At 35.3% G+C, this 27,132-nt stretch overlaps 1 protein-coding gene across 1 annotated transcript in view; it reads left to right on the top strand.

Moving 5' to 3' along the window:
* LOC129742816 (hemicentin-2-like) overlaps positions 1-26,763 on the top strand; it is a 168,624-nt gene extending 141,861 nt beyond the window's left edge. Inside the window, exons 4-5 of the mRNA XM_055734756.1 lie at positions 11,509-11,805; positions 25,648-26,763. Of these exons, the coding sequence (XP_055590731.1) occupies positions 11,509-11,805; positions 25,648-26,051 (701 nt within the window). The 3' untranslated portion in view covers positions 26,052-26,763. The remainder of the gene's footprint in view (positions 1-11,508; positions 11,806-25,647) is intronic.
* Positions 26,764-27,132: the final 369 nt, after the last annotated feature.

Below are 27,132 nucleotides of genomic sequence, written 5' to 3'. Positions count from 1 at the left end.
TTTTAGATTCATTGATTTACAATTTTTTGAGATCTAGAAATTTAGGAAAGAGTTTTTTTAATTTTTGATTCAACCTTCCCATCTTTCCAGACATCTTGGTGGGTATTTCAAATTTGCAACACATATATACGTGTAAACATATCGTATATAATGCAGCAAAACCAGTATATACGTATCATTTTGGAGGCCATATATGTAGGTACATTAGCATACGTCCCAAGCAACCAAAAGTCACATATTTACTTGAATATAGACATTGAAAGTTACATTTTGGCTGACAAAGAGAATCAACTGCCTAATTCCCTTTAATGAACTTTATGTACTCATTAATGAACTTGAAAGTTACAAAAGTGATTAATATGTACGTTGTATGTGACTTGTTTTGCCCAATTCCCATGAGTGAACTATACGCACTATATTTATTAACGAACTTGAAAGTTGTAAAAGTGATCTATACGTACGTTATACGAGATTTAAGTCACATAAAGGGCACAAAAGTGCTCAATACGAGATTTGGTAAGTCACACAAAGGGCACAAAAGTGCTCAAAACGGAATTTAGTAAGTCACTAAAAGTGCATTGAAGTGCTTTCGAAATCAAATCACCACTTTGAGTTTTAGATTCAGTAAGAACAACATCTAGGCGTGGTCTTGTGGTAGCGTGTTCGATTCTCATCACGAAGGTCGGAGTTCGATCCCCAAGCCGGGCAATTTTTTTTTCATTAAGTAATTTGAAATTGAGTGACCATTCTGATGGGATATATGGAGGAAATGTAGGAAATAAGCAATTGAGCAATTTTTCGAGTTTGGAATCCGGCGCGTGGCATCGTGGCAGCACATTTTTTCCATATTTTGGTGAAAATTTTCTCATATTTTAATCACATTTGTCATATTTTCGACAGGATTCTGTTGATTATTATTTTCATTTTATTTTAAAATGTTTGGGATATTTGTCAAATTTTTGTAACTATTTTTTTTTTTCAATTTTGTCATAATTTTAAGATATTTGTCATAATCTTGTCATGTTTTGTCATTTTATCGATAATTTTTTGTCATATTTGTGTCATAACTTTGTCATACTTTTGTCGTAATTTTTTCATAGTATTGTCCCTCACGTTCGCTTCACACGCTACCTCGTCAGCGTTCTTCTCACCAACCCTAACACTCATTTCTCAACCTTCCCACCCCTTTACACCATTTGTTAAAACCATACTTTTTATCAAAATCCTTCAAAAATAGCGATTTCAGCAGCAATTCAATTCATTCAGAGTGCTTTCGGGATTGAGCTTTCTGTTCATTCTTGTATGAATCCAGTTGGAATTGAACTGAACGAAAAAAGTTCAATATTGCAAGATGACACTGATTATAAGCAGCACTGATTAATACAATGTAAATTAAATTTTGGACCAAGTATCAAATCAAATTCAAGCCCGTGCCGAAAAAAAATTAGAAATGTGATTGTTCCGACGCAGTCACATAAAGCAGCGAAAAAAAAAATAAAAATAAAAAAAAAATTCGAATGTAAAGTGAAATAGCTTTAAGAGAAAAAATGAGATGTAAATATTACACACAAAACATCAAATCTACTTCACACAACATACAACATTAAACACTTAAAATGAATTACCAACACTGCACACTCACAACACATAGATTAAGAAGTGAGAAATGACATGAAAGTGATAAGTGAACTAAAACTCATAGCGTTAAGTGACATGTAGGGGAGAATGAGGATACTTGATCCCTGGGGATACTTGATTCCTTAGCTATATCTCGAAACTGGAATGTCTTACAAAGATCAAATGTTCTAGAAAAATGTGCCAAAATGAGCAAAATAACATTTCTTGTAGTTTTAAAAATTTTAACAAAATAATTGTTTGAGTAATTGAACTTTGTTTGAACAATTTCACAAAATGTAACTTGAAGATCTTTTTTCATCACTTTAAAATGTTCCTTACATGGGAGAATTATGAAAAAAATATTTTTTCCAATGTATCAATCGTTCGAGCGTAAAATGAACTTCATAATGCCATATTTGCAAAGTAATGGAAAACTCTCAACTTTTTTCAGAAAAAGTTTTCTAAAATGTTGATTATGGGTACAATTGATCCCCTAGAGTTGGGTACAATTGATCCCCCCTTCCAAACGGCGTATTCTTCTTCTGAATTGATCGATATGATTGCTGATTACGAAATTAATAATATTTATCCAAAAACTAATATTTATCAAACAATTGTCTGAAGAAAAGAGCATAAATAATTAATTTTCTCTTAATTATAAAAAATAGCGCCTTTAAGTATGCAATGTTATTAGCGTTGAGACAAAGTTATAGAATTTTCTTCTTATGTCTGCTATAAATTGTGAAATGAGAACAAACATGACCAAAATAGTCAATTAACATTCTATCTTGGGGTTTTGTTTGATTTTTATACAAGGATTAGGGCTTCCTGAATAAAAGATCAAGTCTCCTTAAAAAGGGATCAAGTCTCCCATAACTTCAGAAAAATCGCATTTTTTTTACTCCCACGAAAATGCTTCTAGTTCATCAACGGGTTCAAGTATCGTTCTAATTTTTGGAGCATAGAAACTTGAAGTTACAAGCTGTCAGAAAATGTCAAAGACAGCGAGTTGCTAATTTTTTCCAAAAAGATATGGTGGAAATAAGAAAAGGGGATCAAGTATCCCCACTCTCCCCTAATGTTTATTTACTTCAATAAAAATCACTTTTCAAACCATACTCGCGTGCATCGGACGTTGTTTTGCCACCCGAAATTTCGCTGCGCTCTCGGCCTATTGTTTGCTCCGCCATCGCTGGTCAATTCGATGACCTATTGTTGCTGCTAATTTCGGATTCTTCGACGCCGTTTGGGACCCAATTCGTGGGACATTAACAACGGAATCCTTCGTCCGTACAGTGATGATAACGTTTCTAATAAATTCTACCCGCTCATTCTAACCATCTTTCATTCCTTCTTACTTTCTATCCGTCTATAAAATTTCATAATCTTACGATGTTTTAACTAAAAAGGACGTCACTTTTCACCGATAAGGAGGCCGATAAATTAGGTTACAAACAAATGAACTCCATTTTCATCATATTTGAACTGTGACAAGTTTTCTTATTGCAGCTTGGTTTACATCTCAGGTGAAAATATAAATGAATTTAAAAATAAAACATATGTTAAGTCAATTACTCGAAAAAGCAACACAAAATTAAAAAAAATCAGGAATCGACAGGAAAAAGGTTAAAAGATGAATTTGAACCGTTCCTAGTGTACAAAGCAAATAAAGAAAAAAAAAACTTCAATTTCCTCAATATAGTGTAAATTTTGTTGTGAACACTGAAGAAATCGAAATAAAAACATTTGTTTGTTTGTTTGTTTTAAACACTAAGACTGGTTCGAAATTAATTTCAGAATTCTCCCTCCTTTGGCATTGATATTACCACGTTAAAAAACCTTTTTTTGTCGAATTTTTGATTAATTAACGAACTAAGATTTTTCGTTTTCATTTTCACCTGGGGTGTAAAATGACCTTAAGATATTATTCATTGCACTGAAAAACTCTCCCATTTTTTTTTAAATACATGGAGAGGGGATTTTCACATACAAAATCAAGTTTTAAACGACACAGTTCAAACAATTATCGTATAATTTGATGTGAACTCAGATTTTCATTCCACCAGTTTTCTAAACATGGAAACTTCCATAAAAAATCAAAGTTCAATACGAAACAACCTTTATTTAATCGTTTTTTAAGCAGATGTGCTCAAATCAATGTTAAGATCAAATTCTCAAGAGACCTTTATCAAAAATGAAACTCGTACAAGTTTTAATTCAATGAGATAATTTATAGCATTGAAAAGTGGGAGGATTTTAACTTTTAATGGTAGTGAGACGTACATTTGAAAAATTAAAATGATTGGAGGTTTACCATAGAAAAAACAGTTGAAATGGCACGTTGATTTAATCTCAATCATTAAACGAAGGAATTTGATGAAACTCGGTTCACAAGCAAAATTCGACACATCGAGTAAACTTATGGTATTTGAAAAAATCTTCCACATCAAAAAGTGGTGGCGAAGAGCATGGTAGGGATTTATGCAAAAAACCAAATAATTAAAAAAAAAAAATTATATATTTCCAATAATGTTTTTGATGTTATGCGTTGTGTTATTGTTTTAATAGCAAATTTCTCCTTCAAAAACAGAAGGGTCCTATACAAAATCTACAAACATTTTGACACAACTAGAAAATGTTCAATTTACTTTTAATGGAATTTGGTACACAAGCCAGTTTTGACATAGCGAGATGACCAGACCGATCTTGAAATTAAATAAACATTAAGTGAGGGCCTTGGAGTCAAGGGGGTGTAAGTGCCCTAAAAGCTTATTTCGAGAAATCACGCTTTTATGTTGTTATTAAAGGACATTTTCCATACATATTTTGAACATAAAAATATGTGAATAAAATTCTAAAATCCAGATAAAAACCACTCAACATAGTTTGGAATATAAAGAATTGTTAGTTATTAAAAACTAACAATCGATCGTTTTTGCCCTTATCCCTCACCCCTTAGGCTCTGAAGACCTCAGTTGTATTTTTCACATTTTTTCAAGATCTGAAAAACGAAATTGACATTTAAATTCATTTGATTGCCAGAACGATTTCGTTATACAACTCTTAAAAACTTGGAATACTACGTCTCAGGCGAGAAAGACCACATAAAGTGGTCGAAAGGTCGGGTATCTCAAAGAAAATTCTTTTATTAAAATCTAAGACCGAAAATTAAAAAGCCGAAAATTATAAGTTCAAAACATTTTCCCGGCCGAAAACATAAATCTAAAGCAGAAGTTAAGAAAGTGTAGATGAAGTCTAACATTTTAAACGGTTTATTGAATTCGGGATTACACGAAATGTACTGGATCAGCTAGTTATGGACATATTTTTATCAGAAACAGAAACTTTTGATATAATTCGCCGGTTTTGATTTTTGGATACATAACAGAAAAGTGTTAAACTGCAAATTCGATTCATCATTTTTCACATTTTTGTACCAACTCAAATTAAGTAGATACGAACAAAAAAATTATTCACATTTTCCATGATTTTCCTTTTCCAAGATTCAAAAACATCTACTTCATTTTGTCGATTTTAGACAAACAGTATTTAATGAAGTTCTCCTGAATTTGGTGGCTCCAGAGAGTAAAACCTGCCACGCTTTGTTTTTTTTTTTTTCTAGTTACAGTTTATCATCGAAACTTTACAGCTAAGTGAGACTTCGCCGTAAATCAGCATCCCAACCAGATTTGATTGCTTTTTCATTGTAACGACCCGTTAACTCTTCAAAAACTCAATAACTTTCGCATGGCACCCCCAACCCAATCCATTCGGTTGGTTCACTGGATGATAATTATGAACGTAATAAGGCGAATCGCAAACAACTGCTGCTGCTCACGGAAATAATTGCCCGGAATGGTCCTCGAGCGTTCCGTTCGGGGTCGGTCTAAATGCGGATGGGGTGGGTTGGACGCAAAAAAAAATTAAGAAATTCAACTTTGAATTGAAGCAGACGCAAAATTTGGAAGACCACTTTTGTGGGGCAGCAGCCGGCAGCCAAACGAAATGTCGCCGAGTGAGCGGAAATGAATTTTAGTGTTTACACAACGGTTTGGGTATTTGTCGCTGTGTCGTATTGATGTTGTTTGTTTTGGCATTCCTCTGATAATGGCCTCGCTTCCATTTTGCTGCAGAATTCCGGTGACTACTGGTGTGAATTTCAACCGGAAGCATCCGGCGGCGTGGGCAGAAGGTGGCGCGGCAAATTTTGGCAACAGCTTCCCAAAGTATTTAATTATCTGCCTCAGTTCGTTTGAGCTTGAGCTCTGGATTCGGCTTGATGGACCGTCTGTGAAAAAGCGAGAAAGGATCAAGGGATATCAATTAACGGCGTAAACATCATTTCCATAAAATGTTTCAATTTAAAAGTTGGACATGGACTGCAGAGAATATTTATACCGTGTTGACAGCTGTGCGAACGGGGTCATTAATAGAGGTGTAATCAAAATCTTTCTCACAGCATCGCGAGTCAAAATAAGAGAACAAATCATTCAATCGACAAATGAAAAAGGCTCCCGATTTTCGTGTTGTTTATTTTTTACTCCCTGTTGGAAAAATTTAACGACGTAACTCGTTAGATTCGATTGCTTCTCAGCAACAAAAACATCAAAACCAGAAGCTTAGATTTTCCATCAACAAAACCACCACGGGAGGTTTTCATTTTCCAGCTCAGCACGGCTCGGTTGTTACTCTCGATTCCGAATGCAATCGAGTAATGGCCGCAGGAAGCTACATAGATCCGAAAAGGGGGGCGATAGGAAAACTGGAAGCAACAAAACTTCAAATCTGCTCCAGGACAAAACAGTCGTATACATTTTGCTCTGCATCCTTTCTGCTTAACCTCGCCCGGTTCCACTTTTTTAGGAAAACTGTGGAGTGGAAATTGTGATTTATCGTAGCCGAAGCCGAAAACGAAAATCAGACCAACCAGCCAGTCAGCCACAAGAGCAAAACAAGTCGTCCATTTTCCATCTCTGATTGCGGTGTGTTGATTAGGTGAATCAGCTAAATTGATCGCCGGTCCCGGGTCACACCCTTCAGGATTGCCAGCTTGACCGAATGGGAAAGCCGCCTTTCTCGTCTTTTGACGGTTGAGTACCGGCCGTGTGTGGTGTGAATAAAGTCATTTCGTTAAGAGAGCCTGATGTATGGAGTACGGCTGATTCGAAGTGATTAAGAAGTTTTGAACGGAGTGATAAAAAGTAGAAAAAGGTCTTTCAACAACTATTTACTTTTCCTAAGATCTTTTAATTTTATCGAAATGTTGAAACATCATATTTTCTGGATTCTGTCATTCAAACTTTGTCATTTTCCTTAAATCTATTAAATGAAATGATATTTTTGGCAGATTGTAGAAAGTACGTATTTTCAACTTTCATTTTATGTAACTTTTAACCGATAAGAAAAGATTCTCAATGACTAAAATGGTTCTAAATCTCATAATTAGCATTATTCAGGTTTTTCACGAGTTTTCCATCAACATGTCAAATAGAAGGCGTAGTTTTCAAAATTAAAACATGATCTAGATTGGATCTTTCTTTAATCTTGAGTAGAACTATCTTTAATCTTGAGTGAAACTACTAGCTTCCAAAATCAACCGCTAGGTTCGCTGCCTTATGGTGTGAGATATTTTACTCCTTTTTACCCCTGGATGTATGCAACAATTTTATGTTTCTTTTGGGGACAGAAAAGATGTAAAGTTAAGTTCGAATAAAACCAAAAATTACTATAATTTGTGTCAAAGCGATCAAGACTGAGAGATTTTCATGTTTTTGAGGGGGTGATCCCAAACTTTTGGCCGGCAGTTTATATCAAAAATACACAACAAATATGGGAATTTACTTCTAACACCAAGAGTAAGCCTCATGATTATCACGCAAACTCAAGAAATTTTAAATTTTAAAACAAATTAGAATGAAAGTGCGATTTCCGGTACGTCATTGAACAATTATTCAGAATGATGTTCCTTATTCTGAACTGAAAACTCGCTCTAAAATAAATTCCATGCATTTTAGTTTTAAAATTTTATATTAATGTTTTTGACACACCAGATGAAAAATGCAAATTATAATTTCGAATAAAACCGGAGTTTTAAGCTTCGAGCAAAAGAGGTAATGCACAGAAATTGGAGTAAAACACCAGAATTAAAAAAAAAATTGCATTCTAAAATAAGGCCGGAACAAATTTCAAATCCTTCTTTTGTCACTCGGAGTTGGAACATCGCAAAGGGGGGCCAAAAAAAATAACGCGAGAAACAAATAAATTGAAATAAATAGCACGAAATCTTGTAAGCAACGAAATTGCACTCTATAACATTGCAAAAAACCTACAAATCAAGTATTTTTTATCGAAAAATCCAAAAAAAAAATCAAGAATACAAAAGGTGAAATAACTCTTATCTTACAAAATTTAGTTTTTTGGTCTTGTAATCTTTCCGATACTTGAATTTTTTATCGAAATTTATATAAAATACTTCAAATTTTATTTATTGCCCCCTTCTGGTTTCTGAAAATTTTGAAGGAGGGATGACAAAAGAAGAAATTGATATTTCTTCCAGCCTGAATAACAGATCCAGAAATAAACCATGATTAGTTTTTATTTTTGGAAAATGATAATAATTGCTATTTATTATTTATCTCAAATACATTTCATTGAAGGGTTGATTGAAAAATTCCGCTGGAGTATCTCGAGTTTGAAAAAAAATAATCGCGATTTGAGTTGTTAATTCTCGATAAAAAAAACATTAGGAAGTAAGGATAATTTATTCAATAGTTGATTATTGAATTTAATTTGATAAAAGAATTTTATTTATAGAATTTTTAATCTAACTTTTAAGAATACCAGTAATCAAAGTCAGTGATAAAGCCTTTTTCTTTATTAATAATTTTCCAGTATCAAATTTGAAGGCTTAAATAGTTCCTTTTTGAATATCCAAATGATATTTGTTTAAAATTTTTAATACAACATATTTGCTGTAAATAATACAAATAAAGTTACCATTTCGCATTAAAATTTAGCTTTAAAGTTGCAACTGCGATTCAATTTTTGAATTTCTCAAAGATTAAAAAAAAAATCATGATCGATTCCAAAACTTAAATTGATATAATAAAAATAAATGAACCGTTTGAAAATTTTCAATAGCAGGTTTTAAAGTTAAAATTTTTTCATTACAAATTTGGAATTAAAGGCTCTAGAAAGGCTATGTTTTCAGAACACAAAAATTTAGAATTTAAAACAAATACAAACTTATTTGAAATATTTCGTAAAATTTAAATAGTTTGACTTAAAAGTACGGTAAACTTATTAGAAAATTTTAAATTACAATAAAATTTATCTAACAGTTAATTCAAAATATGAAAATTAAATGATTAGTTTAAAAACATTTTAGACAGAGTTAAAAACTTAAACTCGAATACTATGATAAATTTTATTAATCTCATTCAATTTAGGTGATATGAAAATTTAAAGTATAAAAATGTATCAATTTTATGTCAATTCATTTATTCAATCATTGATAACTGATGAATAAATGAATCTACATTTAAAAAAATATCTGATTTTAAATTGATTTAAACCTAATTTATTCAAATAAGATATAATATTTTAATAATGATGACGAATGATCTGAAAAAGTTAAATTCTACAGTTTTTAAAAAATGTGGAAAGATATCATTACAAGAATTTCGAACATTACTGAAGATAGTTTAAAAAATTGATTTAATTTCTAAAATTTGTAGAAACTTGTAAAACGATTCGATGTTAGCTTTTAAAACTATCCAAAATTCAATTTGATTCAATATTTTTTAATTTCGTTTAATAGGAAAAAAGTAAGCAAGTTGAACACTTCTATAACTTTTTCTGCAGAACTCAAAATTACTTGAAGTTCTGGAGGAAATTGATAATAGATTTTATATCTTTATTTATAAATGTTTTGTACTTTTACAACTTAAAGAAAATGCATAAATTTCTAATTTGATTGCAATTGAAAAGCAAAAGCTAATAGAAAAATTGTAAATAAGTTTCAGGGCACCTAAGTTAATAAAAATTAGCTTTTTGTTGATCCTTGGAAGAATGTAAATTTTGTGGCATTGCATAGTTTATTAAAATCTTCTTGAATGTGATGTTGAGCATTAAGAACAAGAAAATAGGGTTGCCATTCGCGCGCAAAAGCGGGAAACGTCCCGCTTTTTCGAGAATGTCCCACCTTCCCGCTTTTCACTCTAAATGTCAGTTTATTCAGTTCAGTATCTCTTCTCTCATTTTGACTGAAACTTAAACAGCAACATATTGAAGAATCATTCGTTAAAATTACTACTGTTTCTTACAGTCATTATTTGAAGGTTCACCAAAAAAAAAATTTAATTTTTGTTTTATAAATATTTTTTGTTTTTCTATTTAAAAATAACAAACTAATTAATTCGTAAATTAATTTGTTAAAACTCACCATCTGGAGGGCCAGAAAAGATTTCCCTTTGTGATGTGAATTCCCTCATTCGTGCTGCTGTTACTTAGTAGGATTCCAACCGAATTCTATAAGATTTAGTGATTCAGGGTCGTCTCACCATCGTCCCCAATTTTTTTGTTATTTAATGTCAAAACTTTCTCATAAAATTAAAAAAAAAGTTCTTTTTTTTTATGACATGAATTCACTCATTTTGGACCAATGAGCACGGGTGTCGGAATTATTTGTACGTTCAATCAAGGTACCAGTTTTTAATCACATCGTCTGTCTTTTGAAACAAATGGATCGAATTTTAGTAAGACTTTTTGGTATGATTATTCGAACAGTGGGAAGGGACACTTCCCAGTGCTCTGTAGGAGATCAGGCGGGCAAAATAAAAAACAATAATTGAGAAATAAATAAAGATCAAGTTTCAGAAAGGTTGAAAGAGGTTGCTTCTTATAATGTTATTGAAAAATATGTACAAATAAATAAAAATTGCCATAATTTTCACAATTTTTTTTATTGAGGCTGTAAAAAGGCACACTGGGTCAGCTATTGTTCAATAAAGTCATTCCTTATAGCAATGAAAATAATAATAGTTTTTTTTTCCTAGATATAAGTGGAAATAAAAGTTGAGAAAAGAACCGTTTTATTAAGGCAAAATTCGATTTTTGCAACACAAAATATTCGGACGTGACGCCAAAATCGAATAGGGTTTGTATTGACAAAAATTGATGATAAATACCCTTTACTATTATCTATGTCAGATTGCTTTATTATTCCAACAGAATTACCAATTGAATGAATTTTTAAAATAGCCAGACTAAGTCAATCTCCCCAATTTTTCACTCTTAAATGGAGTGACAAATCAGGTATTTACTGTATGACATTTTGAAAGTATAGCAACACTGCTCTGCTTTATAAAGACACACCCAAAAAAAACAAAATGTAGTGAACTTAAATGAACTCCCCACTGATGTCCATCGACCAACGACAAGATTCTTCCCGCCCTCGAAGGGAATTCGAAACACTTTAGTGTCGTGTTGATTGACTAATGAGCGATGAACGCTTCTTCAATTCGCGAGCAAGAAGACGAAACAATTCTGATGATATTCCTAGCGACAGTTTGAGCAATGAGCAAACATTAGCGATGAGAGTCTGCGAATTTTTGCTAGCCACAAACCTACCACAGCATCTCATTTATCGTTCTTTCTGAGAATATTTGTTTCATTTCATTAACCCAACAATGATCACAAGAAAGCTGCGGCGGCCTTGGAGAGCCACTTTTGTCAGAATTGACTAATGATGGGCTTTAGAAACGTGACGAAAATACTTACTTTAACATTTGTTAGCCTAAATAATCGTTTTCTGTCCATCATCAAACCGAAGAAAACCCGACGAATGGAGGTGGAAATTAACATTTTTCCCATTTTTCATCTCTTTCGCAGTTCCCACGGCCACAATCATCGGAGGGCCGGATCTGCACGTGGACAAGGGCAGCACCATCAATCTGACTTGTGCGGTGAAGTACAGTCCGGAACCACCGGCCTACATCTTCTGGTACCATCACGACGAGGTCATCAGCTACGATTCCAGCCGGGGTGGAGTTTCGGTTATCACCGAGAAGGGAGACATCACCACGTCCCACCTGCTGATCCAGAACGCCGACCTGGACGATTCGGGCAAATACAGTTGCTCACCCTCGAATGCAGATGTCGCCAGTGTGCGGGTTCACGTGCTCAACGGTAAGTTTTCGGTTGTCAACATTCCCAGCCGAAGGGGGGCGTCCTGTGCGTACACGAAATTTTGAAGTTTACCCGTAGATTCTTGAGGATTTGATCTCTGGTGGTTCTTATTCTGTAAACACTAACAGGAACGCTAAAACTTTATTAGCGAATCATTTAAGTTGTTAATTATTTACTTTGATTAAAGACCACTAATTTTTTCTGTTCATTCCAAAGTAATCTAAGCTCATCAGTATTACATATTTGATCATTATCGTTCAACAGTTGAAAAGTTGTTTATGCATGAACATCTGCAACAAATATCAAATGCTTGGAAGACTTCTTGTAATCTATTAATTTGGAAAATACTAGTGATTCGCGAGCGCTCAAGAGCCATTCATTTTTTTAAAAAAAAAGACATACACCGTCTTAGCCGACTTAGGCTTTACAGACTGAATAAATGACGTGGAAAACTTAAGATTAACATTTAACACCCAGTACCGAGATGGGAATCGAACCCATGCCATCAGTGGACTAGCGATTACCGTCTTACCACCTGTTCTCCAAAAGAACAAATGAACTGTGACTCTTGAAAAAGCTTTTTAAAAACTAACCGTGCCGTGGCTTGCAGCTCAACATCAATGAAACTTATCCACTGGCCAATGTAGAATGCCAGGAGCTGAGAGAAGAGAAACGTCGGTTTCATGGAAACTGAAAAAACGTGTTTCAAATAAATCTGAAAGCAACTATTCTTATAAAACTTTTAGTAAGAAACCTCTGTCCACATGAACTAAAGGTGCAATTCTCAAATGAAAATCATTGATTTCATTGTTGATTAAATAAGTTTTTAAAACACTTAAAAATATAAAATCAAAATTTTGCATGATGAAATATCGCGATTAAATTGATAAAAGAAACGTAAAGGGTGATACGGTCCAAATTTGGTTAATATCAACTTGACGTATTTCTTTCAATTTTGCATTTAAAAAACCTGAACACCCCTCATTTTAAAGGTGTGTGTGTGTGTAGAATGTTGCTCCTATTTTGATTTTGAAATTCACTCTTCAGTTGTCGAAATGCCGTCCAAGGAAGAAGAGCAGTGTATCAAAATTTTGCTGGCGTATCGCGACAATCTGAGCTACTCGCACGCAAAGCTGGCAAAATCGCAAATTCAAATGGCAAATTCTTTTTTTTATTCCTTAAATGTCAAATCACCGCCCAATTCCTAAGTTTTTAAGTATACCGGTCTCCCTGAAAAATGTTGTAAGTGTTTTGAATTATAATAAAAAACATTACATGGAATGGAATTATTGAAAAATTGTACTGTTCATAAGCTTTCGTTTTTAAAAGATTATTTGCTTAAAGTAAATATTAACTTATAAGCACGGACCTCCTGAATTCTTTCGAGTTGAATCTAAAAATTTACCCTCTTTTTTGCACACAGAAAAAAAAATCAAATTTTCAAGAACACTTAACCAATCCTAAATTTAGTTCAATTTTCATTATTTGGAATGTCGTAAAATGTTGATGGAAAATCGATGTTTAAAATAAATAAATTTTATTTTAAATATGATGTAAATGTGATTTGATAATTTTTAAAATTGGATAAGATCTATTTTTCTGAGGCAAAAAAAATCTCCCCTAAATTAAAGATAGAATCCGTTTGAAAGCTCACAACGCTCAACACTTTATAAATCTTTGGTATGAAATAACGAAAAACAATATTTCCAAGGTGCAAAAACTTTAAGAGCTTATTTTTACTAATTGGATTCCAATGCTATTAGAGTTTTTCTATCAGCTCTTTATTCGAGATAACTCCTAAAAATAGGAAAAAAATCATTAAATAAATCAATGTACTGTTTTGGTAAACTGTTGAACATTTCAAAGATTTTGAAAACAAATTTTCAATTCCATGAACAACTTTTCAAAAGACCACGTATAATTTTTTCATCTCAGTTCTCGCATCTGAGAAAAATGTTACAGTAGTTTTCTTTTTGTCAATTTTTCCTAATCCTGCAAAAATACGGTAAATTTGACGGTATTTTAAAACAGATTTAAGCTAGATGGAAGCTTCGATTTTTCTTAAGCATAAGTCGAACCGTATCACAGTCTACAACAAATTTGTTAAATGAGTTAAAAATTTTAATATAAAATACTCAAAGACTTTCTTGAATGATGTAAGAGCTTGTTGTAATCTTATCTATTCCACGTTCTAAAAATTGTAAAATTTAATTTTTTAAGCGTATTTCTGAAACGAATAGCCAAGCAAGATCTGAATCTGTGACTGAATAAAGGATAATAAACAGATACAAAATCTGGTTTCAGTGTCCACGTAGGTTTATTAATTTATTTCTCAATTATCATAGATCGATTGTACATAAAATTGATAAAAATTTAATTTTTCAAACGAAATATATCACTAGATTTAGAAGTGATAGAAAAAATTTGACAAATGATTTATGTTCTAACTATTTTGAAAATTTATTTTTTTATTGGAACTGTGATTGATCTTTTATTCAGAGACGGTAACCTTTTTGTAAAATTACATCGTATCAAATCAAGAGATTCCACCGACTTTAATATCGAATGAAGTCGATGAAGAATTATGTATTTTTTTACTCAAATGATATGAAACAATAAAAACATTCGAATCTGAGAACATGGTAATTTCAAAAAGAGCTTCGCGGGCCACAAAAAGACAGTCGCGGGCCAAATGTAACCCGAGGGCCGTGGTTTGGCCACCCAAGCTTTAGAAGCAAATAGGTTGATTTATATGGAATTTTATTTTTTTTTCTTTCTATAGGTATAGTTTTAGAATTATTTTTATGGTCATTCCATGATAATTTTTAAATATTAAAAAAACTGACATTTTATATGAGAAATCCTGTATCGAACATTTAAAAACTCCCGGAGTCTGTTCGGTTTAAAAAAAAAACTAAACTTAACACAAGTAGGGTTGAAAACTAACTGATCCTTTATTCTTCAATCCGAACTATTCTAACTTGCTAACTCCTAACAATTAGACATACAGTGGGGAAAATTCGTTTAAACGCATGCTATTTTTGTTAGATAATGCTTCATGAGGCGATCTGAAACATGTCAACAAAACTGTATACTTTTAGTCATTGGGTGTGCAACTGAAAACTGTAATGACTCAATTTGAAAATTGTGTGTATTTTGAATACGATACAAAATTCGATTTTGGGATGGAAAATTCGTTTAAAAGCACACCATGAAAAGTAAGCATTTCGCTTACCTGCGATATCAAAACTTTTGCGTTCTGGTCTTCGTCTTGGTCTTTTGGTCTTGTAGTAGTGTAAGTGCGCTTTGTTCTGCTTTCTGCTTAGTCGATTCAGGCATTTTGACGGTGTGATTTTTAAAATGGCGAAAGGCAGATACTTGAGTGAATCGGAGCAAAAAGTTGTTCTTGAACTGAAGAAAACCGGTATGATCAATCGTGAAATAGCAAAGAGAATAAACAGATCCGAAACAGTGATTCGAAATTTGCTGAAGAAAGGTGAAAAATACGGTGTAAAGAAGAAAACCAAGGAAAATACCAAAATCAGCAATCGTGAACGAAACCGAATTCTGGAGCTGGCTCGAACTGGAAGGTACAATGCAACCGAAATTAAGAAGGAACTTGGACTCCCAATTACCAACAAGCGAATTGCGCAGATACTGCGAGGTTCTGGACACTTGAAGTACACCAAAAAGGCCAAGAAACCGAATTTGACTCAAGCTCATATTTAGGCGAGATTGGATTTCGTCAAAAAGTACATGACTTGGAGAAATGAATGGAATAATGTGGTGTTTTCGGATGAAAAGAAATTTAATCTAGACGGGCCTGATTGTTGTTCATACTACTGGCATGATTTGAGAAAGAAACCCGAGGTTAAGCTTACTCGAAATTTTGGAGGCGGGACGCTTATGGTTTGGGGTGCTTTTTCACGTCACGGAAAAACCCCTATTGCTACCATTTCCACCAGGATGAATTCCGAAAGGTACGTGGAACTCCTGGAAGACGTTCTGGTTCCATTTGCTGAGGATTTTATGCCAGAAGACTTCATTTTTCAACAGGATAACGCAGCCATCCATGTCAGCAAGACAAGTATGCGATGGTTTTTGGAGCGAGACATTACGGTTTTGGATTGGCATGCTCGCAGTCCAGACCTAAACCCGATAGAAAACCTTTGGGGCATCCTAGCTCAGCTTGTGTACAAAGGTGGAAAGCAGTACGGATCTGTTAAAGAATTAGAGGCTGCTGTGAGAGAATGCTGGGTATCAATTTCTGAAAAAACGCTTGAAAATCTTGTCAATTCAATGCAGAACAGAATTTTTGAAACTATTCGCCAGAACGGAAGGCAAACCAAATATTAACCACATTTTACTGTTGAAATGTTTGAGTAATTTTTGATTAAATAAATAAAAGCTAAAGTGCGTTTAAACGAATTTTCCTCATAAAAATCTATTTTTGTCTCAATTTTTGTCACATAAGAACTTAAATTTGAAAACAATACAGTTATCGACTATTCTTTAGAGTACTCAACATTTGGTACTGATTTGGTTCAATTATTGTAGGCAGGTTAACCCGAATGTTAAAATATAGCTGTGCGTTTAAACGGATTTTCCTCACTGTATACACTGTCGATCGGATTTACGCTGATGATAATGATTATTATGGTTTAAGTTGGCATGTTTGCCATGGATACATTTCCTGGGAACGTTGATCTTGCATCACGCTGTCTTGTCTGAGTTCTTCGGGGCAATATGAGTTTTGAGATATCATATTGTGTGCTTGGAGATGATTGGTTTGTAACTATTCCTTCTATGGGGCAACGTGTAACTGAACAAATTACTAAACCCTATCAAATGGCTAAGTTTGAATAAAAATAGAACATAAGAACAGTGGGAGGACCTAGGGAGTTACATGAAGGTAAAATTTCATTTGTTTTTGAGGCCAAAAAATTTAGAAGAATGTTCATAGTTTTTGTCCCTAAATGTATGCAGCATTGTTCATCTTTTGAGTTTATTTGTTTTTGAAAGAAAACGTTGAAAAATTCAATTGAGTCAAATCAAAAAATTACTTTTAATTATGTTTTAAGCCTTCACTGCTGATTGGCATCAAAACAATAGTTTTGAATACGTTAGTTTGCAATAAGTTAAAACCATAGTGACCAAAGTCATTCCGAAACATGAAATCTGGTTTTGCCACAAACATTTAGTTGAAGCCACTAATTTCGTTTGAATATTCTGCTATCAAAGATCATGCGTTACACTCCTTACCTAAGTTAGTAATTTAAAACTTTAATGTGTTACAAAAAAGCAACCCCTTCCTGAATATTCGAAAATGAATTGAAAAAATGATCAATATTAACCCTAGTTTACGGTAAAAAACCTAGTTATCATTGCCCATTAAAATTTAGCTCTACAGTTGCTGTTTCGAATTATTTTTCAGACTTTTCATTCATTAATTTAAAAAAAAAGATCAATTAAAGAAAGGATATAAAAAAAAAATAAGAGAAACATTTTTAATTTTCACGCAGAGGTTTTGTAATTAGAAACTTTAAGCTCTGCATATTTTGTCGTCAACTTTTGAAATATTGGGTCCTGGAAAAGACAAAATGTAGAAACTAGAGATGTACCGAATATTCGGTTGGCCGAATAGTTGAAAAGGTCAATATTCGGTATTCGGCCGTTCGCCGAATACCACTATTCGGTACATCTCTAGTAGAAACTTTGTTTTTCTTATCAAAAATGCAAAATTGTGTTCATTGCGGTTATTTAAAAAAAATAATTTAAAAACAATGACAAACTTATAAAAATATTATAAAAAATTAAAAATTTTGACTATAAGTTCGGTAGGGGAGAGTGAGGATACTTGATCCCCTTTTCTTATTTTTACCATATCTTTTTGGAAAAATTTAGCAACTCGCCGTCTTTTACATTTTCTGACAGCTTGTTATTTCAAGTTTCTATGCTCCAAAAATTAAAACGATACTTGAACCCGTTGATGAACGAGAAGCATTTTCGTAGGAGTAAAAAAAATGCGATTTTTCTGAAGTTAGGGGAGACTTGATCCCCTATTGAAGGAGACTTGATCTTTGATTCAGGAAGCCCTAATCCTTGTATAAAAATCAAACAAAACCCCAAGATAGAATGTTAATTGACTATTTTGGTCATGTTTGTTCTCATTTCACAATTTATAGCAGACATAAGAAGAAAATTCTATAACATTGTCTCAACGCTAATTACATTGCATACTTAAAGGCGCTATTTTTTATAATTAAGAGAAAATTAATTATTTTTGATCTTTTCTTCAGACAATTGTTTGATAAATATTAGTTTTTGGATAAATATTAGTAATTTCGTAATCAGCAATCATAACGATCAATTCAGAAGAAGAATATGCTGTTTGGAAGGGGGATCAATTGTACCCAACTCTAGGGGATCAATTGTACCCATAATCAACATTTTATAAAACTTTTTCTGAAAAAAGTTGAAAGTTTTCCATTGCTTTGAAAATATGGCATTATGAAGTTCATTTTACGCTCGAACGATTGATACATTGGAACAAATATTTTATTCATAATTGTCCCATGTAAGGAACATTTTAAAGCGATGAAAAAAGATCTTCAAGTTACATTTTGTGAAATTTTTCAAACAAAGTTCAATTACTCAAACAATTATTTTGTTAAAATTTTTTAAACTACAAGCATTGTTATTTTGCTCATTTTGGCACATTTTTCTAGAACATTTTATCTTTGTAAGACATTCCGGTTTCGAGATATAGCTAAGGAATCAAGTATCCCCAGGGATCAAGTGTTGAGCCGGTTGAGAATCAAGGGCCGGTTCTTGAACATCAGCATCATCAACGTGCACAGCCCTCACCTCGGAAGTACCGGTGACGACAAAGACGAATTCTACGCGCAGCTGGAGCGTGAATACGACCGTTGCCCAAAACATGATATCAAGATCGTCATCGGGGATTTCAATGCTCAGGTCGGCCAGGAGGAGGAATTTAAACCGACAATTGGAAGGTTCAGCGCGCACCAGCTGACCAACGAAAACAGCCTCAGACTTATTGATTTCGCCGCCTCCAAACGAATGGCCGTGCGTAGTACCTTTTTTCAGCACCGCCTCCCACACAAGTACACCTGGAGATCACCGTACCAAACGCAATCACAGATCGACCACGTTTTGATCGACAGCCGGCACTTTTCGGACATCATCGACGTCAGATCCTGTCGGGGCGCCAACATCGAGTCGGACCATTATCTGGTGATGGTGAAGATGCGCCCAAAACTCTCCGTAGTGAACAACAAGCGAAACCGGCGCCCGCCTCGGCTAAACATCGCGCGACTGAAGCAACCTGAGGTCGCGGCAGACTACGCGCAATCGGTCGAAGCAGCGCTGCCGGCAGAGGGCGAGCTTGACGAAGCCCCTCTCGAGGACTATTGGGATACCATCAAAACAGCCATCAACAGTGCTGCGGAGAACGTCATCGGTTATGTAGAGCGATCTCGACGGAACGACTGGTTCGACGAGGAGTGTAGGAGGGTGATGGACGAAGAAAATGCCGCGCGGGCGGCAGTAGTGCAAAGAGGCACCCGTCGAAATGTGGAAAATCACCGACAGCGGAAGAGGCAGCGAGTCCGACTTTTCCAGGAGAAAAAGCGCCGCCTGGAGGAGGAGGAGCTCCAGGAGCTGGAGCAGCTGCATCGTTCCCAAGAAACACGAAAGTTCTATCAGAAACTCAACGCATCCCGCAAAGGCTTCGTGCCGCAAGCCGAAATGTGCCGGGATAAGGACGGGGGTATCCTGACGGACAATCGTGAGGTGATCAAAAGGTGGAAGCAGCACTTCGATGAACACCTGAACGGCGCACATGCAGGAGATCAAGACGGTGGGGGAAGGTACATCGCCGGCGTAGCCAACGACGAAGACGAGCCACTCCCAACGATGAGTGAAGTTAAGGAAGCCATTCGCCAGCTGAATAGAAACAAGTCGGCTGGGAAGGATGGCATCGCAGCTGAACTCATCAAAATGGGCCCGGACAGGTTGGCCGATTGCCTACATCGGTTGATAATCCGGATCTGGGACATAGAACAGCTACCGGAGGAGTGGAAGGAGGGGGTAATATGCCCCATCTACAAGAAGGGCGACAAATTGGACTGTGAGAACTACCGAGCGATCACTGTCCTCAATGCCGCCTACAAAGTGTTGTCCCGAATCCTACTCCGCCGCCTAACACCACAAGCAAACAGATTCGTGGGAAGTCATCAGGCCGGCTTCATGGAGGGACGGTCTACGACGGACCAGATATTCACATTGCGGCAAATCCTCCAAAAATGCCGTGAACACCAAGTCCCTACGCATCATCTATTCATCGACTTCAAAGCCGCATACGACACGATCGACCGTAACGAGCTATGGAAAATCATGGACGAGAACGGCTTTTCCGGGAAGCTGATCAGACTGATCAAGGCGACGATGGATGGAACGCAGTGCTGTGTGCGGATTTCGGGTGAATTGTCGAGTTCATTCGAATCGCGCAGGGGGCTTCGACAAGGTGATGGTCTATCCTGCATGATGTTCAACGTGGCGCTAGAAGGTGTTATTCGACGAGCGGTGGGCGAAATGCGGGGCACGATTTTCAACAGATCCAGTCAACTTATCTGCTTTGCCGATGACATTGATATAGTCGGCAGATCATCTGCGGCGGTGGAGGAGATCTACCGCAAACTGAAACGCGAAGCAGGAAGGATTGGGTTGATGATTAATACGTCCAAGACGAAGTACATGCTGGCCTGCGGATCCGAGACCGACCGAACCCGCTTGTCCAGTAATAACAAGGTCACGATCGACGGCGACGAGCTGGAGATAGTCGAAGACTTTGTCTATCTCGGCTCACTGGTGACCGCAGACAATGACACCAGCCGTGAGATCCGGAGGCGAATTATCAGCGGAAGTCGTGCCTACTATGGACTCCACAAGCAACTGCGGTCGAGAAGACTTAGCCCTCGCACGAAGTGTAACCTGTATATGACGCTCATTAGACCGGTTGTTCTCTACGGGCACGAAACATGGATATTGCTCGAGGAGGACCTGCGTACACTCGGGGTATTCGAGCGACGAGTGTTAAGAACCATCTTTGGCGGCGTACAGGAGAACGGAGTGTGGAGGCGAAGGATGAACCACGAGCTCGCGCGCCTCTACGGCGAACCCAGTATCCAGAAGGTGGTGAAGGCTGGCCGGATACGCTGGGCGGGACATGTTGCGAGAAAGCCGGACGACTGTCCTGCAAAACAGGTGTTCGCTACGAATCCGGTAGGAACAAGACGAGCGGGGGCGCAACGAGCGAGGTGGTTAGACCAAGTGGAGCGTGATCTGGCGAACGTGGGGTGCCCGAGAAATTGGAGAACGGTTGCTATGAACCGAGTGAATTTTAGGAATTATGTTCGTCAAGTTATGTCGTGAGACGGAATACTATGTAAATAAAAAATAAAATAACAGGGATCAAGTATCCTCATTCTCCCCTATAGTTAAAAAATCAATGAAAATGACAAGTTTCCATTTCAAAATATATTTAAAGAATTTAATTTAATACCCAAAGGAACAGCTTTTTGGAACCTTTGTTCTAAAAATTTGTTAGATTTTGGCGTCCTATAAACTCTAATCTTTTATAAGAGTTTGTATGTCACCTCTAGTTCTGGTGATATGATTTTTATGAGTTTTAAGTTATGTTTTAGTTATGTTAAGTTTTGAGTAAAAACAATCATTGACAACTGATGAACTAACAAATGTACATAAAAAAAATCGATTCTGAATTTGTTTATTATACTTCATTCAATGAAGCAATAATATTCTGATGAAAATAATGAAAAATGATCTAAAACGTATCATTCTAGAATAACTAACAATACAGAAGAAAATCTAAAGAAAGGTATAATTTCATTGATCAAATATGGGTCATTCCATGTCAAGTGTGCACAGCGAGAAAAAAAATCTTATCGAAAATTCGCCAAACTTGGCCGAAAGACTTTCTGAGGCCTACAAAACAAATCCTCAATTTTTGAGAATGATCCGCCCACCTCTCGTTCCAGGACCCTTCCTTCTTTTTTACAAGATTTTGAAAAATTCATCATTTTTAAAATACAACAGCTCTGGACTGAAACATCGTACCAAAATGACAAAATATGCGTTTTGTAGATTTTATTAAAATCTATCGATTGATGTTATTCATTACTCGAAAAAGTGAAGTTTTAAAAGTCAAAACACAGCTCTAAAAACAAAACGTTAGTTTTCTCAAGGAAAGTATATATTTTTCTTGAATTTTATGATTTCATTGTTTTCTTGAGAAAATTTTACGTAAGAACCAACCAAAATCCCAATATAATATTTCTCGTTTTCGAGATATGAAAGATTTAAGTTGTATTGTCTCACAATTATTTATTCGCAGCACTCAGTGATTTCTCTAAGCTGCATAGTTCATCCAAATTTTTAGCCACATCTTCCTTGCTTGAACAGATTTTTTGTTTTCATGATTTGTTTGAATGATTTTGAACGAAAAAAAATCGTTTTATGAAATATTATAATTCCAAAAACAACCATATTTTTCCCTATATTTTTTCGTTCCAACACTGCAATTTAAATCATCTTAAAATTGTCTTTAAATTTTGCATACATTTTATATTTGAAATTTCGGTAAGCTTGAACATACTTTCATTCCGATTTTTCCAAAATCTAAAGAGATTGCGGCATGAAACGAACGAAATCTTCTTCATGGTGTAACAGGTTTATCATGTTGAAACGGTTAATTTTAATAAGCAACAAACATTTGTAAAAAAAAGATGCATAAAAAAATTAAAATAACACTTTTGTGTTTGAATTCGTTTTGCTGTTGGGTAACAATTTCATACATTATAACTCTGTATTCAATCATTAAGTTGGTGCTTACTCAGCGGATGGTGGGGATGAATCAATGTGAGGAATGTCATTAAAATAATATTATCAATTATATCGGCGATTAAAATCTTAAATCAATTATTCACAGATAATGTTTAAATCTCGAGAATCTGCTCGTACTTATGTTGATTACTAAACTTTCATAAATTATGACTTTATTTGTTTTTGTTTTTCTGGGATTTTACGACTCTCGTGTTATTCATCCCTAAATAAATTATGGCGATACTGAAATTTATAACAACAGCATTTCTTCATTGTATATCGCCTTCATTTATACAACTTAAGCACAGCAGATTTTTTTTGTTGATACCGAGTGGAGCACTAAACAATAGCGATTTTTTCAAGTGATTCACTGATTATTGTGAACGAGTTTTGGCCGCAACTTGCTGCAACTTGCTGCAACTTGCTAGTAGTTTTGAATACAACTTATCAAATCGAAGATTTCGGTTGAAATATCCAGTTGCTTCCTGTAGCAAAATTAGTACGGAGTTGTTTAAGTGACTTACATTGCTAAGCTTCTAAATAGTCAGGAACAGTATTGAGTTTTCTAAGCAAAAGCAACGTGTTCAATTGGAAAAGAACTTCATGAGCGATGTTCAGTGGATAAATAACTACAACAACCAGGCAACGCTACACTCATTTGAGATGTAGTACTCCGATGATTCAAAAGTAGTTGCAATAAACTTCGTGATCATCTCAAATTGCTTGGAGCATATTACTTCTACAGTGTAGAATTTCTCAAAACCAAGTTCAATGGATTGGAGAAAATGCTCATTTTTCTGATAGAGCAGTTTCTCAATACAAATACCGTTTCAACAAGAAAAACCTGTTACACCATGAAGAAGATTTCGTTCGTTTAATGCCGCAATCTCTTTAGATATTGGAAAAATCGTAATGAAAGTATGTTCAAGCTTAACGAAACGAAACGAAAAAATATAAAGAAAAGTAAAGCTATTTTTGGAATTATAATATTCAATAAAACGATTTTTTTTCTTTGGTTCAAAATGTTAATTGAATTTTTTTTTTAATTTAAAACAAATCATGAAAACAAAAAAATCTGTTCAAGCAAGGAAGATGTGGCTAAAAATTTGGATGAACTATGCAGCTTAGTGAAATCACTGAGTGCTGCGAATAAATAATTGTGAGACAATTCAACTTAAATCTTTCATATCTCGAAAACGAGAAATATTATATTGAGATTTTGGTTGGTTCTTACGTAAAATTTTCTCAAGAAAACAATGAAATCATAAAATTCAAGAAAAATATATACTTTCCTTGAGAAAACTAACGTTTTGTTTTTAGAGCTGTGTTTTGACGTTTAAAATGTCAATTTTTCGAGTAATGAATAACATCAATCGATAGATTTTAATAAAATCTACAAAACGCATATTTTGTCATTTTGGTACGATGTTTCAGTCCAGAGCTGTTGTATTTTAAAAATGATGAATTTTTCAAAATCTTGTAAAAAAGAAGGGAGGGTCCTGGAACGAGAGGTGGGCGGATCATTCTCAAAAATTGAGGATTTGTTTTGTAGGCCTCAGAAAGTCTTTCGACCAAGTTTGGCGAATTTTCGATAAGATTTTTTTTCTCGCTGTGCACACTTGACATGGAATGACCCATATGTTATATCCTGCTAAACGATTTGATGTTTGTTTTAATAAATATCTAAAACTCAATTTGGTTTGAACTTTTGAAAAAAAAAAAAACGTTTGAATCCCGTATCCTACAAAATAAGGAAAAGGAAACAAATAGAAATCTTCTATACCTTTTTTTCACAGAAGACGAATGTGCTTGCGATCTTAATAAAAAAAAATTAATTAGTTCTAAACCTTTATTTTAAATTTTTAAGGTTTTGTCAAAAAATGTTGAAATTTCTCAAATGATTTTATTCCATTTTCAAAAGGATAAGGAATAAAGTAATAGATACCAGCATTTAGATTTTTTTTTGCGTATTTCAACACTACTTACCACAGCATTCAATGCGTGAATTTTGAAGTTTTAATGGTTGGTATCAAATGCAGCACAATATGTTTATATTCGTGAAGATCATATATTTAGTGTCATAAAATGAAATGTTTTCGGCCTATAGTGATTCAGTAGGGGAGAGTGGAGCATCGTGGACCATGGGGAAATGTGGGCCACTCTGAATATCTCGGAAGCGTCTTGGAATAAAAATCACAATCCAACTGTCATCTTCGAGAAAAACCGAAGACCCATTGCAGTCGTCATGAAATATCATCTTCAATTTTGATTTTGTCTAAAATAAAAGAATATTTAGCATTATTGAACACATTCAATTGAAAGTAAGTTGAAAATAGATTTCGAATTCTTTTAATCGAAACGTTTTATCTGCAGATGAAAGAGGTGGCGTGCTGTAAATTCATAAAATAGAAGAATCACTTCATTATATTAAATATTTTTACTCTTATATGTACATAAGGAGTGATTCGAAATTTTGTTTTTTTTTAAATTTGGCAGCTGAAGTTTCAACAAACTTTTAAAAAAAAATTCGGAAGAAATCTATATTTTCTGGATTATCTAAACTGTGGATAGTTTCCTACATTGAATCATTTAAGCCATAGAAGAGCGATCATAAAAATATCAATCTGAAGGTTGCACCCTACGATAAAACCAGGCTGCTACCTTTGGCACTATAAATTCTTCATTGTAAATTATCCGAGCGAAAGGTGAAGTTCATCAAGCTGCAAATTGAACCGTCATCACTTGATAGGTTCCTACCTCCGAGAGCTCTAAGGCAGTGCATTCCGCACATTTCGCATAGGACGAATGGACCACCGGCCCCCTCCCGAGGCATTTCCGTTGCCCCCTCCCCCTTCTCTGTTCATTGATTCATCCCTTATATATTAACGCTCATATTAGTTCGGGCGGTCGTTTCAGGTGAACATCCGGAGGCCATGCAAACTGGGGCAGCCACGCGAGTGACCTCGCCATCCGAACGAAGGCGACACTTTGTGGTGATCCTTCTGGTGACGGCCCTGCTGACCTTCTACCGATGGCTGACGATGGGAGGCTCCAGTCAGGCTCTAGCAGCTTCAGCTCTCCTAAAGGTTTCACCGGCCAGCAGCAGCGGTCGAGGGCTATCAACAGCAACATCCACGGACCACCACTTTTCGAGGTGGTGGCCAGCTTCGGCGAAAACTTCTTCTACCATCCGAGGACGACAACGACCAGCATCAGAAGCAGCCGGCCATCCGGATCAGCGATTTCAGAACCATGGCAATGGCAACGGAGGACAGCTGCGAGAGTGCTGTCCCACCAATCTTCGATGGAGCAGCAGATGATAAGCCATTGAAGCGTTTCGCCGCACTGATGAAGGGAGGTAGAACAACACACAGCAACAACAAAAAAAAGAAAACGGTAGGTACATACATGAACGCGAGCGAACGAGACCGAGTGAGTTTAGCGCGAAGTTCCCATCCAATTCAGCCTGCCAGGTATGGCACCTGCACGATAAACACACACACACACACTCTAGGTGCACAAACAATGACACAAACACAACCACACAAGCGAAAGATATAAAAAAAACAAGTGAGAAACACTGTAGAAGCAAGTCGTAGGATATTATTATACAAAACAAAAAAGGATTCGAAATCGAACGATACTCACTTTAACACCCCACCTGGAAAGTACATCAACAACAGATTCTCGAGAGGGGTCATCCGTACATTGCAACAACAGAATTTTGATTATTAACCCTAAAAGCTGTTTGCAAAATATCCGTAAATCTGTTTTTCCGTAAGAAAAACTCACTGAAAAACGTTGTTTCAAAGAACAATCAATCGCAGTGATAAATCCATAACTTAATATCCGTTTCGGGGAAATTTGACTTGTAGTTTGTTGTCGTTCCCGTGGCCGCAAATGTTGGATGATTTTGAAGATTAAAGATTCATTGAGTAGGTAATTTAATCTATCTTTATTTTAAAATTAAAAAAATATTTCAACCAGGTTTTTGTAGTTTTGTAGTTGTAGTGTAGTTTTGAATTAAAAAAAGTCCCAGAAAATAATTTTATTATTAAATTGCTTAGAAATTCTGAGAGCTTTGCCGTTTTTAAGAATTTCTTTTTTTTTTTCATATGTGATGAAAGAAATTAGAGAAACATGAACTATCAAAGAACGAAAGAACATAAGCCGTAAATATCATGAAAATTTCGAAAAAGATACAACGGCTCACCGACAGGACTTGAACCTGCAATCTCCGCTTCGGTACAACGGCGCGTTAGCCAATTCCACCACGGTGAACGTGATGGAACCGGCGAACACGAGCCGTTGTACCGAAGCGGAGATTGCAGGTTCAAGTCCTGTCGGTGAGCCGTTGTATCTTTTTCGAAATTTTCATGATATTTACGGCTTATGTTCTTT

The sequence above is a fragment of the Uranotaenia lowii genome, chromosome 2 (assembly GCF_029784155.1).
Source record: "Uranotaenia lowii strain MFRU-FL chromosome 2, ASM2978415v1, whole genome shotgun sequence".
In the NCBI taxonomy this organism is placed as follows: Eukaryota; Metazoa; Arthropoda; class Insecta; order Diptera; family Culicidae; genus Uranotaenia; species Uranotaenia lowii.
The sequence above is the reverse complement of the archived record's forward strand: the minus strand, read 5'-3'. Positions and strand labels throughout refer to the sequence as shown.